This window comes from Dendrobates tinctorius, unplaced genomic scaffold (assembly GCF_039654945.1).
Source record: "Dendrobates tinctorius isolate UK_male_01 unplaced genomic scaffold, ASM3965494v1 ptg000086l, whole genome shotgun sequence".
Classification (NCBI taxonomy): Eukaryota; Metazoa; Chordata; class Amphibia; order Anura; family Dendrobatidae; genus Dendrobates; species Dendrobates tinctorius.
Window position 1 is genome coordinate 9,241,873 of NW_027361754.1, and position 13,606 is coordinate 9,255,478.

A 13,606-nucleotide genomic window follows, 5' to 3' on the forward strand; every position below is an offset into this window, starting at 1 on the left:
CTTTGTAGAGCGAAGCTTTCCTGCATATTTCTGTAAGCTCCAAATACACAGTTCAGTTCAGACTTCCTGCAGGTCATCAGACCTCTGCTGCCTCCTGCAGGTTCAGTGTACAGTCATCAGAGGGTGGCAGAACCTTACATCTCCCAGAATGCACATGCATGGTATTATAGGGTCATAGTTTGGAGGTTGCTGGGCATTTGTGCAGTGCTGATCGATTCCAGGTTAGCATCAGACAGCAGAATTTCAGATGCAGTTTTAGATGTGACTAGAGAGCTGGAATAGAGTATAATTAAGATGGTTTTAAGAGGCAGTCCGAGATCCCGAGTTTAGTGTCTGCCACAGGTCAGGGTGATATTGGGTCATGGGTAGACTTACATAGGACTGCATGCAAATCCACATTATCTTAGAGGGATTGTCCAAGGTAAGAAAACATGACTTCTTTCTACAAGGATCCATGCCATGCGTGCTCATAGGTTGTCTGGTCCTGCAGCACAGTGCTATGAAATAGAAAGGAACTGAGCAGCAAATTCCACACACAACCCGTGGACAGGTATGGGACTGTTTTCACATTCTGGACCCCTCTTTAATTTGGTGTTTTTACAGTGTGTTCACAAAGAATTATATACATTCAGCTCTGCTTCATCTGTGTATAGGATACATCCAGGCTGTACAATATTGTAATCTAAATAGAGAAATTAAAGGGGTTGTCTATGATTTAAATGGCTGATCCCTGGGGATCTTACTCACCAAAATGGTGGTTCCACATTGCCATCTAGTGGCTGAAATATAGAATGCACACCCCAGTCTCCATCAATGTTTGTATCTTCATCTATTGTTCCCTTGAAACCATCAACAAGCCTCTGTTGTTGGATCTACTTTTCCTATTACACTTTTCTGTTTAGTGCTTATCTCCTTAATAGGCTGTGGATAAGATTTGCTCCTGCATACACCTCTTAAGCTGCTCGTCCAGTCCAAGTATTTGGTGTTCTTATTCATTACCAAACCGTTTGGGTATTAACATATTTGCATTATGAGCATATCAACATATTATAATCATGAAAAAAGTAAAAGCAAGACCCAACAACACCAGTTGGCCTACTTTCTGATAGTTTCCCGTGAGCAACAGTTTAAATACCAATAGAAAAATAATTCTACAGTGATGTCAGATTTTATATTCGCCAATTAAAGGTGAACTGTATTTTTCCATTGGTACAGCACAAGAGGCCAATGTCGTGGCCTCCATCCATCTCCTCTACTGTGTTATAGGGAACCAGATTAATTTTCTTTGTGTTTAGTTTCAACCAGAAACGTCTACAAGCGCTGGAGCTCCTGTATAAAAACTTGTGATGACAACATGTGACTGGACCAGTCAGGTTCCTGCTGTCTGTAACCAGGAGAAATCAGACTTCACTTTCTACCTGCATTAGTTTTTTGTACCTGAGGCTTGTGATCTGTATAAACCTAAAAAAGCACAGATTGTCATAGTTTAATACACAAAAAAGCTGTTCTCCATATGACTTGTTCTTTGTATTTTTCTGACCATAAGACGCACTTTTTTTCCCTCAAATTTGGGAGGAAAGTGTGGGTGCGTCTTATGGTCAGAATGTAGCATGTGGGGAGGGGGCAGCGGTGGAGTGAGACCGCACTGGGATCACAGGAGGCAGGAAAATGTTGCCTGCTGCAGGAATCCAGCGCTGGGGAAACCACGTGGTCCCGATACTTAAAGTGAAGTGAATATTCATGAGCCGCTTCCCGCTCTCCTGAAGCAAATGACAGACCCACATGGTTTCCCCAGCACCGATTCCTGCAGCAGCTGGGGAGATCTGTGTCTGGTGGTGGAGGGGGCAGGAGCAGAGTGCAGCAGGAGGGATCACATACCTGACAGGCAGCACAGCCAGGGCTATGCTGATGCCATGCGGAATTCTCCTGTGGAGGACCTGTGGTGATGTCATGAAGAGGGCGGGCTGGAGCATCACATGACCGCACAAAGCCCTGCCTCTTCATGATGTCATCACAGGTCCTGCAGACACCACACTACAAACAGTGCAGCATCCTCTTGCATGACCTGTGGTGAGGACATGAGGGCTCTGTGCGGCCATGGGATGCTGCATTACCTCACCACAGCGTGGCTTCCTAGCTGCAGGACCTGCACTGAGCACAGTGAGCAGCAGCCTGTACAAGAATGAATTATAAGGTTAGCAGCACATAAAAATCACTCTGACATCTTGTGGTGAACTATAGCTCCCAGCATGCCATAGGATCTGCAGGACATGTTGGGAGTTATAGTTCTCCCATAGGATCTTAAAGCAGCACCCCAGTGTTATTTTTCAGTGCTGGAGTTGTGCTTTAAAAATAAGCCCTGTGCCCCCATTCTAATACTCACTCTCCAGCGTCTTCATACAGTACTTTACAGACAACACACTAGTCCCACAGCACCATCTTCTACCTGTAGCTCCCAACATAATAACATACTAATATACATATATATATATACCACATATAATAGTATGTTATTAAATATTTTACCACTTTTTTTGGTTCAAACATATTTTTCCTCCCCTATTTTCCACCTCTAAAACCTGGGTGCGTCTTATAGTCCGGTGAGTCTTATAGTCCAAAAATACGTAATTATATTGGTAAACGTGGAGAGGAAGTTTCCATCAGTCAGTATATTTTCTTTATAGCTTTCCTCTTCTGGATATGAACACATCCAGATAAGTCAGGTGTATTGTGTTTTCACTGCCAACAGAGGGCAGCAGGGAGCTCTATCTGTGAACAATAAGTGTCTTCTGCTCGCGCACCAGTTTTATACTCATCCTTAGAGCAACAGTCAGACCAAGGTTGCATTTTTATTTTTTTTTTATTTTTCGGGAAATCTTGTTTCTCCTCTTTCCCCATTCACACTTCAAAATGAATAACTGATGTATCAGATTACAGCCTCGAGCACATGACTATACATGGACCTTCTTTTTTCCATACAGAGAAATAACTGTGTTGCACCTGCAAGAAGTTGTTTTGTCACATGTCGCAGATGCAGTGTTATTCAGTTACTTTTCTCTTGCGGTTGCAGCAGAATTCAGTTTCTCACAAAGGTGTCACTGGCTGTGTCTGTGATGAGGATCTGTGAGACTCCGTACAAAAGTCTATTCATAGAAATATAATTAGGAGAAACGCTAATAGTTTTCCATCAGCTGAAGAATGCGGGTGTTTCCTAATCCGCGGCTTATCCCTTATGTCCGTTCAGCCCTGCTGTGAACTCTTCTATACTGTGACATAAAAGCTTACGGTATCAGGGCATTAACCTCTGCGTGCCCCGGTCACCCTGTGTTATAGCCTGTTATTACATGTACTAGATGGAGGCCCGATGCCATCGCTTGGGGAGGGCGGTAATGTCACGATGGGGGCATACTTTGCAGCATTGAGAATCTGCTCACCCACCTATCCACTCTCTTTCCCCATGTGCTGACTTCTCCCATCTCTGCTCTATTCTTTGATCTGTCTATACCACAGCTCCTCGGCAGGGGAGGAAGGAAAAGACAACACTGACATTACAGCAGGAGATCGCAGAGGATAAATTTTGTGAGGTAAATTTTTTTTTTAAAACAGTCAGTGAAATATTTTACCTCACAAAATGAATCCTCTGTGATCCCCTGCTGTAATGTCAGTGTTGTCTTTTGCTTCCTCCCCTGCCCAGGAGATGTGGTATGCTCCGTACACGGTAAGACAGTCAATTTTTAAAATGAACTTTCGTTCGTGGGAAAACCCCTTTAATGTGACCGGCTTCCTCTGCCTGTAGACACGTTGCGCATCTGCCGCCAGGATCAGCCGAATGATTCACTGCACCTGCGCGTAATTCGTGCAGGCGCAGTAAATCAGACCGCGGCCATCTTTGTGCAGACAGATAGCTGCGGTCACATTAAAGCTGCGCATGCACTCCTCCTGTACAAAGATGGCGTCAGTCAGTGAATCATTCGGCTGATCCCGGCGGCAGCGTGTTTGTGACGGTGTTCCGCTGGTGGCACCACGCAAGAGGGTGTGAGAGTGTGCGTGTGTGTGGTGCGACGGTTTTCCGCTGGTGGTACCGCTCAATAGGTTGGTACCAGCAGCAGTTTCCATATTGAGACACCCATCACTTGGGTGTCCCAATATGGCGGTCGGTGAACGTCCTCCGCTTGGAATTCTGGGATACGGTGACATCTGGACAGAATAGGAAATAAAAACATTACAAGGCAATTATATAAATAATAAATTTTATTTCTATAGCGCCGACATATTCCGCAGCACTTTACATTTCAGAGGGGACTTGTACAGACAATAGACATTACAGCATAACAATAATCACATAGATCATAACAGATACCAAGAGGAATGAAGGCCCTGCTCGCAAGCTTACAAACTATGAGGAAAAAAAGGGAGACATGAAAGTTAAGTGGTAACAATTGCCCTGATTGTATGGAGCAGCCATAATGTTAAGTGTGTAACAGTACAGGCACAGGGGGCTAATGGATGCATAAAGCATGTGGGAACATGATGCGGGGAACCTGGTTATGGTAAAACTTTTGGCTGTGCCACACAGGGATAGATTAGGTTAATGTGTTGAGGTGGTAGGCCAGTCTGAATAAATGCGTCTTCAGGGCACGCTTAAAATTGTGGGGATTGGGGACTAATCGTATTGACCTGGGAAGTGCATTCCAAAGAATTGGCGCAGCACGTGTAAAGTCTTGGAGACGGGAGTAGGAGGTTCTGATTATTGAGGATGCTAACCTCAGGTCATCAGCAGAACGGAGTGTGCTGGTAGGGTGGTATACTGAAACAAGGGAGGAGATGTAGGGTGGTGCTGAGCCATGAAGAGATTTGTGTGTGAGGGTAATAAGTTTGTACTGTATTCTGGAGTGGATGGGTAGCCAGTGGAATGACTGGCACAAGGTAGAGGCAATGATTGGTAAGGAATATGATCCTGGCTGCAGCATTCAAGACAGATTGGAGGGGGGAGAGTTTGGTAAGAGGGAGACCGATTTAGAAGAGAGTTACAGTAGTCGAGACGAGAATGAATAAGAGAAACAGAGTTTTTGCGGAGTCAAATAGATAGTGCTTAACTTATAAATAGATGGTGCTTAACTTATAAAATGCATTCTGTATCCTGGAAATATGAATCCGCTCTTCATCAGTCTTGTTTCATTATTCCATCGTCATCTCTGGCCATCACTCTGCACCAGATTTATGTATACATAGACAGATGCTTCTCACAAAATTAGAATATCATCCAAAAGTGAATTTATTTCAGTTCTTGAAACTCATATATAGAGTCATTACAAACAGAGCGATCTATTTCAGGTGTTCTGTTAATGTTAATGATTACGTCTTACAGCCAATAAAAAAACAAAAGTTATCTCAGTAAATTAGAATAATTACTGAAAAACACATGCAAAGGCTTCCTAAGAGTTTAAAAAGGTCCCTTAGGCTGGTTTCACGTTAACGTTAAAACAACGCTGCGCACTGCGTCGGTAAGCCCCGCCCCGATCCGGCTCCCTGCCCGCCCCATCCGGGATCACTGCCTACTATCGCATTTGCATGCATGCGATCGGCGCACCCTATCTTTAGCATAGGGTGCGCAGATCATGCGCTGCCAGTGTGAAAGTAGCGTGCTGCGCACTTTTGACCGTGCGCGCCGAAATGCAACATGCTGCATTTCGGCGCGCACGGCGCACCGTCAAAAGTGCACAGCACGCTACTTTCACACTGGCACTTCATGCCACTTCATTTTTAGAGCACTTCATGCTTCCTTTTGCCGACAAGCTTTTTGGAGATGGAAATGTCATTCTCCAGCAGGACTTGGCACCTGTCCACACTGCCAAAAATACCAATATCTGGTATACAAACAACAGTATCACTGTGCTTGATTGGCCAGCAAACTCGCCTGACCTTAAGCCCATAGAGAATCTATGGGGTATTGTCAAGGAGAAGATGAGAGACACCAGACCCAACAATGCAGATGAGCTGAAGGCTGCTATCAAAGCAACCTGGGCTTCCATAACACCTCAGCAGTGCCACAGGCTGATTCCCTCCATGTCATGCTGCATTGTATTGAGTGCATTTACTGAACATACATTTCAGTAGGCCAACATTTCATGTTTTAAATAATTTATCAAGGTGGTGTTATAAAGTATTCTAATTTACTGAGATAATGATTTTCGGGTTTTCATTGGCTGTAAGCCATAATCCTCAACATTAACAGAAATAAACACTTGAAATAGATTACTCTGTTTGTAATGACTCTATATAATGAGTTTCACTTTCTGTATTGAACAACTGAAATAAATTCACTTTTTGATGATTTTCTAATTTTGTGAGAAGCACCTGTATATAGCTCCTGATGCTTAACATATACTGTAGCGCTGTACAGAGATGTCACCATTCGCAGCGGTCCCTAGCCCCACTACACATGTTCTTTCCTTTCTTCCCTTTCTTTCCTATGCATCCTGTCTCTCCATCCATAGGATTATGAAAGCAAACTTCTGGCTCTGCAAAAGCAAGTAGAGACCCGGTCGCTGACAGCTGACACCACCGAGGAAGAGGATGAAGAGGAAGAGGAGGGTAAGAGTCCTTGTTGTTCCAGAGAGAAAAATCCAGGATGGGTGGGATAAACATTGCTCATATTGCCCCACCACCTCCAGAGCACATTGAAGTTATTGGGGCTCAAGTGCAGGACGAGTGTGTATAACTGAATACAGGGAACTCCCTCTAGTGGTGGCTGCAGACGGAATCTTATGTATCTCTGTGTACAGGGAGCTCCCCCTAGTGGTGGCTGCAGACAGAATCTTATCATGTATCTCTGTATAAAGAGTCCCCCTAGTGGTAACTGCAGACAGAATCTTATCATGTATCTGTATAAAGAGAGCTCCCCCTAGTGGTTACTGCAGACAGAATCTTATCATGTATCTCTGTATGCAGGGAGCTCCCCCTAGTAGTGACTGCAGACAGAATCTTATTCTGTATCTCTGTCTACAGGGAACTTCCCCTAGTGGTGGCTTCAGACATGAGCTTATCATGTATCTCTGTATAGAGGGAGATCCCACTAGTGGTGGATGCAGACAGGATCTTATCATGTATCTCTGTATACAGGGAGCTTCCCCTAGTGGCTGCAGACAGACCCTTATGTATCTAGCGTTGGTTGTAGACATTTAGGCCTGCGACACCCTCCTGTATGGTGGCTGCTGGGACCACCGGACACTATGGAAAGTGATGTCCCCTGGGCAGTACATCTATGCAGCCAATGCCAATAGATGCCCATTGGCTGTAACTCTTTTATCTCTGTATAGTTCCCTGGACACAACATGAGTTTGAACTTGCCCAGTGGGCATTTAAGAAGTGGAAACACCATCAGTTCACATCTCTTCGGGACCTGCTCTGGGGAAATGCCGTGTACCTGAAGGAAGCGAACGCCATCAGCGTGGAGCTGAAGAAGAAGGTGAGGAGCTCGTCGGACCTTTATTAGTTTTATTAGCCGCTTGTAGGTGGAGAGTTGTAGATAAGAGAGTCTGGCAGAGAAGGGATTCTGGAGGCCTCTTAAAGAGAGAACCGTTCTGTGTTTTAACCATTTCTTCCCTATCTTTCCATTAGGTACAATTCCAGTTTGTGCTTCTGACAGATACATTGTACTCACCGCTTCCTCCGGAGCTGCTTCCTTCTGACACTGAGAAAATACCTGAAGATCAACCCTTCCCCCGTACCGTGGTGGCTGTGGAAGTGCAAGACCTTAAAAATGGAGCCACACACTACTGGTCAATGGAAAAGCTCAGGCAAGTCACGACTGATCTGCTATGATAATACTTAGAGGGATTCTCCAGAAAAAGTCTCTGCAAGTAATATGCAATCAACAGCGCCTCTGTTGTTTGTGGCCTGGGTCTGGTATTGCGACCTCATTCACCTGACGAGTAGGCCTGTGTCGAAATGCTATCTTATCATGTCTGAAAACTCTCTTCATCTGACAGATGTCACCGCAATAAGATGCACGATCATCTTGTCTGATTGCACATTACTATAATGGAACAGGGAGATATCGGTGCATGTGACGTCTCCGACTTCCGACCGCCGATACAGAAGTGAGCGGAGTCAGATTAACCTTTTAATACAGAGATGTGACTAACGAGCTGTGCATCGATGTGGACGTCACCACATCTCTGTCAAAATGTGATTATCTCCATTCACTGACCGCAAGTGGATCTCAGAAACCGCGCATACAACACAGATCGTAGCATCAATCCCCCGTGATGGCACCACAGTCGCTATCTTTTCTAATCTTCTACATCTGCTCCCATAGGTTACGACTAGAACAGATGCGAGAAATGTATGACCGAGCAGGAGAAATGGCGTCTAACGTCCAAGATGAGCCCGACGCGGTAATGAGTGGCGGTGACCCCTTCTACGATCGCTTCCACTGGTTCAAGCTTGTCGGCAGGTAGGTTCATCCCCGGGTGCGAGCCTCGTACACACGGCTGCTGCTATCCTGACAGCTGCATTTCTTTCATTCGGTTTTGTATCACTTCCGCTTTTATACTTGGTTCTTATTGGAGTAATGGATATGTCAGTGACAGATATTTGCTCTATTCAGAGCCTATAATCCAGGTAACATACATGATGGCCATATAACTACCGTGTGTACAGTATGTGACAGCGGTCAGAGGTGGCACTATGCCATTTTATATGCCATGTGGCCAATTCATTAAGATTGCTGTGTTTTTAAATTTGTTGCCCAAAATTTTGCAACTTTTTTAATGCTGCCTTTCTGGCTTAAACAGATGAATTTCCCCCTCCATATGTCTATCGTTGTGTCTTAGTACATTGCACAATAATAGTGTATTAGGGCATGTAGACATCATTGAGGGGCTTCTTCCCCTCCGGACCCCCTGTGTGAACCACAATTAGCAGCTTCTCTCATTTTGATTAATTTGTGCGCCATCCTTCTGTATTCGGATCCCTTTTCTCCTGGCAAAATTTTATGTTTTTTTCAGAGATTTCAATAAATCCACTAAGTATGTAAAACATGTCTGCAGAAATCATCTGAAGTTTCAGGCCTCAAATCTAAGGCTGCACCACCGAGAGATGTGCCACGCTTCAGTGGTGTCGTGGAGCCAGATCATTGCCTACATCCTACTTGGCTTGGGATGTGACATTTGTGATTGTGGTGGATGATTTGGCTCCACATAAGGCATTCATGGCCATTTAACAGAAATCGGGGGACACGTGTTGTCATCAGAATCTTAGTAGTGCAGCCTCAGGCTTCAGGCAGTCATTTCTCATGATCGGATTTCTCCTGGTGGCTCTTACAGAACATTTGGACTCCTCTATGATAACCTACAGACACCAGAATCACACATTTTGCTATCATGGGCCACATTACATTGTACCTGGGCCTGGATTTATACGCATCCCCCATTGTTCAGCTTTCTGCTCTTATTATTTTTGCACCTGACAATATAGTAGTTGTTGTATATTCTTCCTATTTTATACTGCCCTGTGCATTTTGCACATCCACTGCCCCCATACGTTGCTTTTTGATTTGCACCTTGCATATCTCCTAGCCGCTCTCTTTGCTTATTTCTTTCTCCCTCTGGTTTTGCTCCTTAATTTTTTTTTTAATTTATGCTTTGTTTCACTGGTGATCTATGGAGTGTACGAGCCCTGCTGCCTTCCCATCCCCCATCCTCCTGTGCTAGTGCCTCTGGGTTATTATAACGACTCTTCCATTGCAAATGTCTAGTTCTCCCATATTCCACGGCTGCGTCAACGAGCGGCTGGCAGACCGAACCCCATCCCCCACCTTTTCAACAGCCGACTCCGACATCACCGAGCTGGCGGACGAACAGCAGGACCAGATGGAAGATTTCGACGATGAGCCATTTGTAGATGACACCGGCTCAGATATGGGGAATGAGGAAGGATCTGATCTCTTCAGCGATGGGCATGACCCGTTTTATGACCGATCCCCGTGGTTCATTTTAGTAGGAAGGTTGGTGAGGTTGCGCAAGGATTTGGTAGAAAAGGACAAAGTTCTTCACATTGATCCTAAAGCACTTTATGATTAGTCACAAGGGAACTAGTCGAAGAAAAAAAAAGTGAAAAACCATAAAAAAAAAAAAAAATCAAGACCATGGATGTATAAATGTTCGGACTGTGTGCAGCAGGAGAACCTTCATCCTCTATTCTTCTTAACCCTAGTGTCATTCCATATGGCATATGGCCACAATAGATGATGCTCTCATTGAATATCTTTAACTAAATCCAGACTAAATCAATGTATATTTTTTTTAAAGGGGACCTCTCCCCGATGTCATCCCTTTTACATTAGAAATCTAGATAATGTATCAAAGTTGAAGTAATGAACCCAATTGCGCTACTAAATGGCGCCTTATGGTGCCAAACCAGGAGGTAAGAAAAGCAAGTGCCACCACTGAGCAGTTTTGGGAGAACTTTTTGGGTACTTATAAGTGTCCCCTCTGCTCAGAGGCTGGGAGAACCACGAGGGGAGGAACATAGAGGACAAAACTGTTACACTGGCACTTTGGGATCATTGTAGTATGATTAGGGTAGCCATAAGATATTTCTACAGTTTCAGAAACTTGAAAACTTTATACTGAATTTAAATGCCCTAAAAGTTTTGTGCTGTTGACTCCTCCTTCCCGTCCGGTGGGTAAATGTGAGAACTTGTCCTTTCCATGCCTATCCTAGGTGGTCAGACGCAGGAATGCTAAGGAAGTGTGACAGGGTCATCACCTAATTTTCATTCATTTTTTTTTTTTTTAGTTTTAATTTTTTTCTTTCAAAGAAAATGGAAAACAAAGCATATTTTACTTTTTTCCTTGGTTTGTAGTTTGTTTTGTGTTGCCATTTCCTCACCAACCTCGCTGCTAATACTTCTGTTCCCTTCCTCTTGTCCCTGGCTATGGTTGGGGGGGGGGGGGGGGAGGGATCCCACATGGAAGGAAAAGGAGCACTATTAAAAAGTTTGGATCGTCTGCACTCCTCATAGGCAGGACTTAGTAACTCATGTTTTACTGCAGATCCATCCAACACCACTACATCAGCCTAGATTCTCTGTGCTCCTCATAGGCGGGACTTAGTAACTCGTGTTTTACTGCAACTCCCTCCAACACCACTACATCAGCTTAGGTTGTCTACCCTCCTCATAGGTGGGACTCGGTAATTCATATATTTTTTTTTTTTTAGTGCAGCATCCTCCCACACCACTACATCAACTTAGGCCAAATGCGCTCCTCTTAAGCGGGACAAAGTAACCCATGTCTTACAGCAGCACCTTCCCACACAACTTTGGATGCCTGTGCTCCTCATAGGTGACACCTGGCAACTCATGTTTTACTGCAGCTCCCTCCAACTCCACTAAATAAGCTAGTGCCTTAAAGGGGTAATCTAATATTTAAATAATCTTTTTCTAATACCTGTGATACAATCCTGTTATGTATTTTAAATTGCAGATACAACTCTATACATATAGTCAATACTTTTTCTATAGGTTTTTGTGATAATAGCATTTACATTGGACTGCAGGTAAAACTATTGTGCTACTTAGTTATCACATTAAAATCCCAAGACACATTGTCATTTTCTTATTTAGTTTGTTTTAATGACTTAGAATATGAGATCTCTGCTTGCTGCCAATGAATACAAACCCTCTCTGACCGATGGCTATTTCTCTCCGTGGGTTTATAGCCATGTAACTAGCCTAAAACAATCTTCTGCTAGCCGAATCTGTCTTTGTGGTTTCAACCTACTTTGTAAAAGTCAATTTCACAAGTGAATATAAAAAACCTTTGTAAAATATCTGCTTCTTTCTCCATCTGTAAGACACTTCTTTTCCTCACTTTACCTCCTGATCTCATTTTTTACTCCGAAATGCTGCCAAAATCAGACTTGATGAAAATAAGACACCCTGAGGGATCATCTTAGAGCTGTATATTCTATGACAACGAGTATAGGGAGACGCACTGACCAACCAAAACCTGTTTGGCTGCTTTCTAGTAAGTGTTTATCTAACCCCAGAGCTGGATTCACAGCCACACTGCTCAGTAATTCTGTGTAGTGTCCTTCATGTTGCTGCTTTTTTCTGAGAGACTGGTGAGCAATACTGGCTGTAATCACACAATAGCCACAAAGATCAGAATCTCGCAGCAGCTACGCACAAATAGTTAATATTTCAATTCACTGTCAGTAAGCAGAGATCTTGAAAATGATTAGGAATTGGAGCACAGGGTATACTGGTTTTGATGGCCAGTTCCCGGGTGAATCCTGCATTGCCGATTTCTGCCCCTCGCCACCTCTGGACACCCCTCCTTCCTAGAGACATTTGAGGTCTGGAACACAATAGTTGTGTTTTAGTTTAATACTTTACAATTTCTTTGCAGCTACTTCCTTTTGTTTGTATTTTGCGTTTGCAGTGTGGTTATAACACTGCTGATTAATCCTTTTATGTTTTCGGTTCTGATTACGTTTGTAACCTATGTTCATTTTCATTTTGGTTTCTTTCCGTTGTGTTCCCTTTAACCCCTTGCCGGTTGAGTAGATGAGCGTGGATCCATGGTGTATGACGTAGTGTCTAGTTACAGCCTCCTTCATCTAGTGCTGTCTATCACATCTGTCACTCATCATTTCTGGGTGGATGCAGACAACGTGTTCTCAGATCCTAACACAGAGAAGTGACCTGTGACTAGACGGTAACGCAGTGCAGTCATGTAACGCAGCGCCTTCCATGGTTTCTCTTTCAGAGCGTTTGTCTATCTCAGTAATCTGCTCTTCCCTGTCCCCTTGGTCCATCGGGTGGCCATAGTGAGCGAGAAGGGGGATGTACGTGGGTTTCTGCGTGTTGCCGTGCAAGCAATTGCTGGTAAGTACCAATAGTCAGGTTTTTATATCGTACAGACCATCAGCAAGCAGGGACGAGTCACAGGGGCCGCTCATTCCAGCTCGGCATGATTGACTGGTCCAGACCTATCAATAGATCCGACCACTGGTAGCACGAGTCTCCTGTAAGGTTCAGGTTATCTGTCCTACGAATCTATGGCTCTTTTAAACTTCTCATATAAACATTTTTTTTATCACTTTTCAGGTGATGAAGAAGCTCCAGATTATGGATCCGGCATTCGACAGTCGGGAACTGCCAAGATCTCATTTGACAATGATTACTTTAATAAGGTAAGTTACCAAAGGATAGGTCACCCGTGGGGTATAGCACTGACAACTGAGGGTCTGGTACAGAGGGGGAGGACAATATGGATTGCCATTCATTAATGGGTACCATGTAACGACACTTCATTTCTATGTGTTCCTAAAGGTATTGTCCAGTACTATTAATTTTTTATTTTTACCTAGGCAGGTAACAAAAAATAAAATAGAGACAAACAAAGAATAGATAGTTGTCTAATAGAGACAACTATCTGGCTGTTCTACCTCGTGCCGGCTCAGAGCAGTTACCGACCGTGACCATCAGCAATTCAGCTTCTCCCACTGAGGTCATGTCAACAGAGCAGCTCTTCCGCTCTGACGGCGCGTGACTGTCGACATCATTCTGATTGACAGCTGGATCACTGCAGTT

The 13,606-nt window shown here is 44.1% G+C and overlaps 1 protein-coding gene across 1 annotated transcript in view; it reads left to right on the forward strand.

Moving 5' to 3' along the window:
• The window catches only part of LOC141097665 (6-phosphogluconate dehydrogenase, decarboxylating), a 96,640-nt gene that overhangs the window by 22,052 nt on the left and 60,982 nt on the right, over positions 1-13,606 (forward strand). The window contains exons 14-20 of the mRNA XM_073585017.1: positions 6,498-6,594; positions 7,320-7,468; positions 7,621-7,799; positions 8,321-8,458; positions 9,761-10,009; positions 12,780-12,898; positions 13,121-13,206. Of these exons, the coding sequence (XP_073441118.1) occupies positions 6,498-6,594; positions 7,320-7,468; positions 7,621-7,799; positions 8,321-8,458; positions 9,761-10,009; positions 12,780-12,898; positions 13,121-13,206 (1,017 nt within the window). The remainder of the gene's footprint in view (positions 1-6,497; positions 6,595-7,319; positions 7,469-7,620; positions 7,800-8,320; positions 8,459-9,760; positions 10,010-12,779; positions 12,899-13,120; positions 13,207-13,606) is intronic.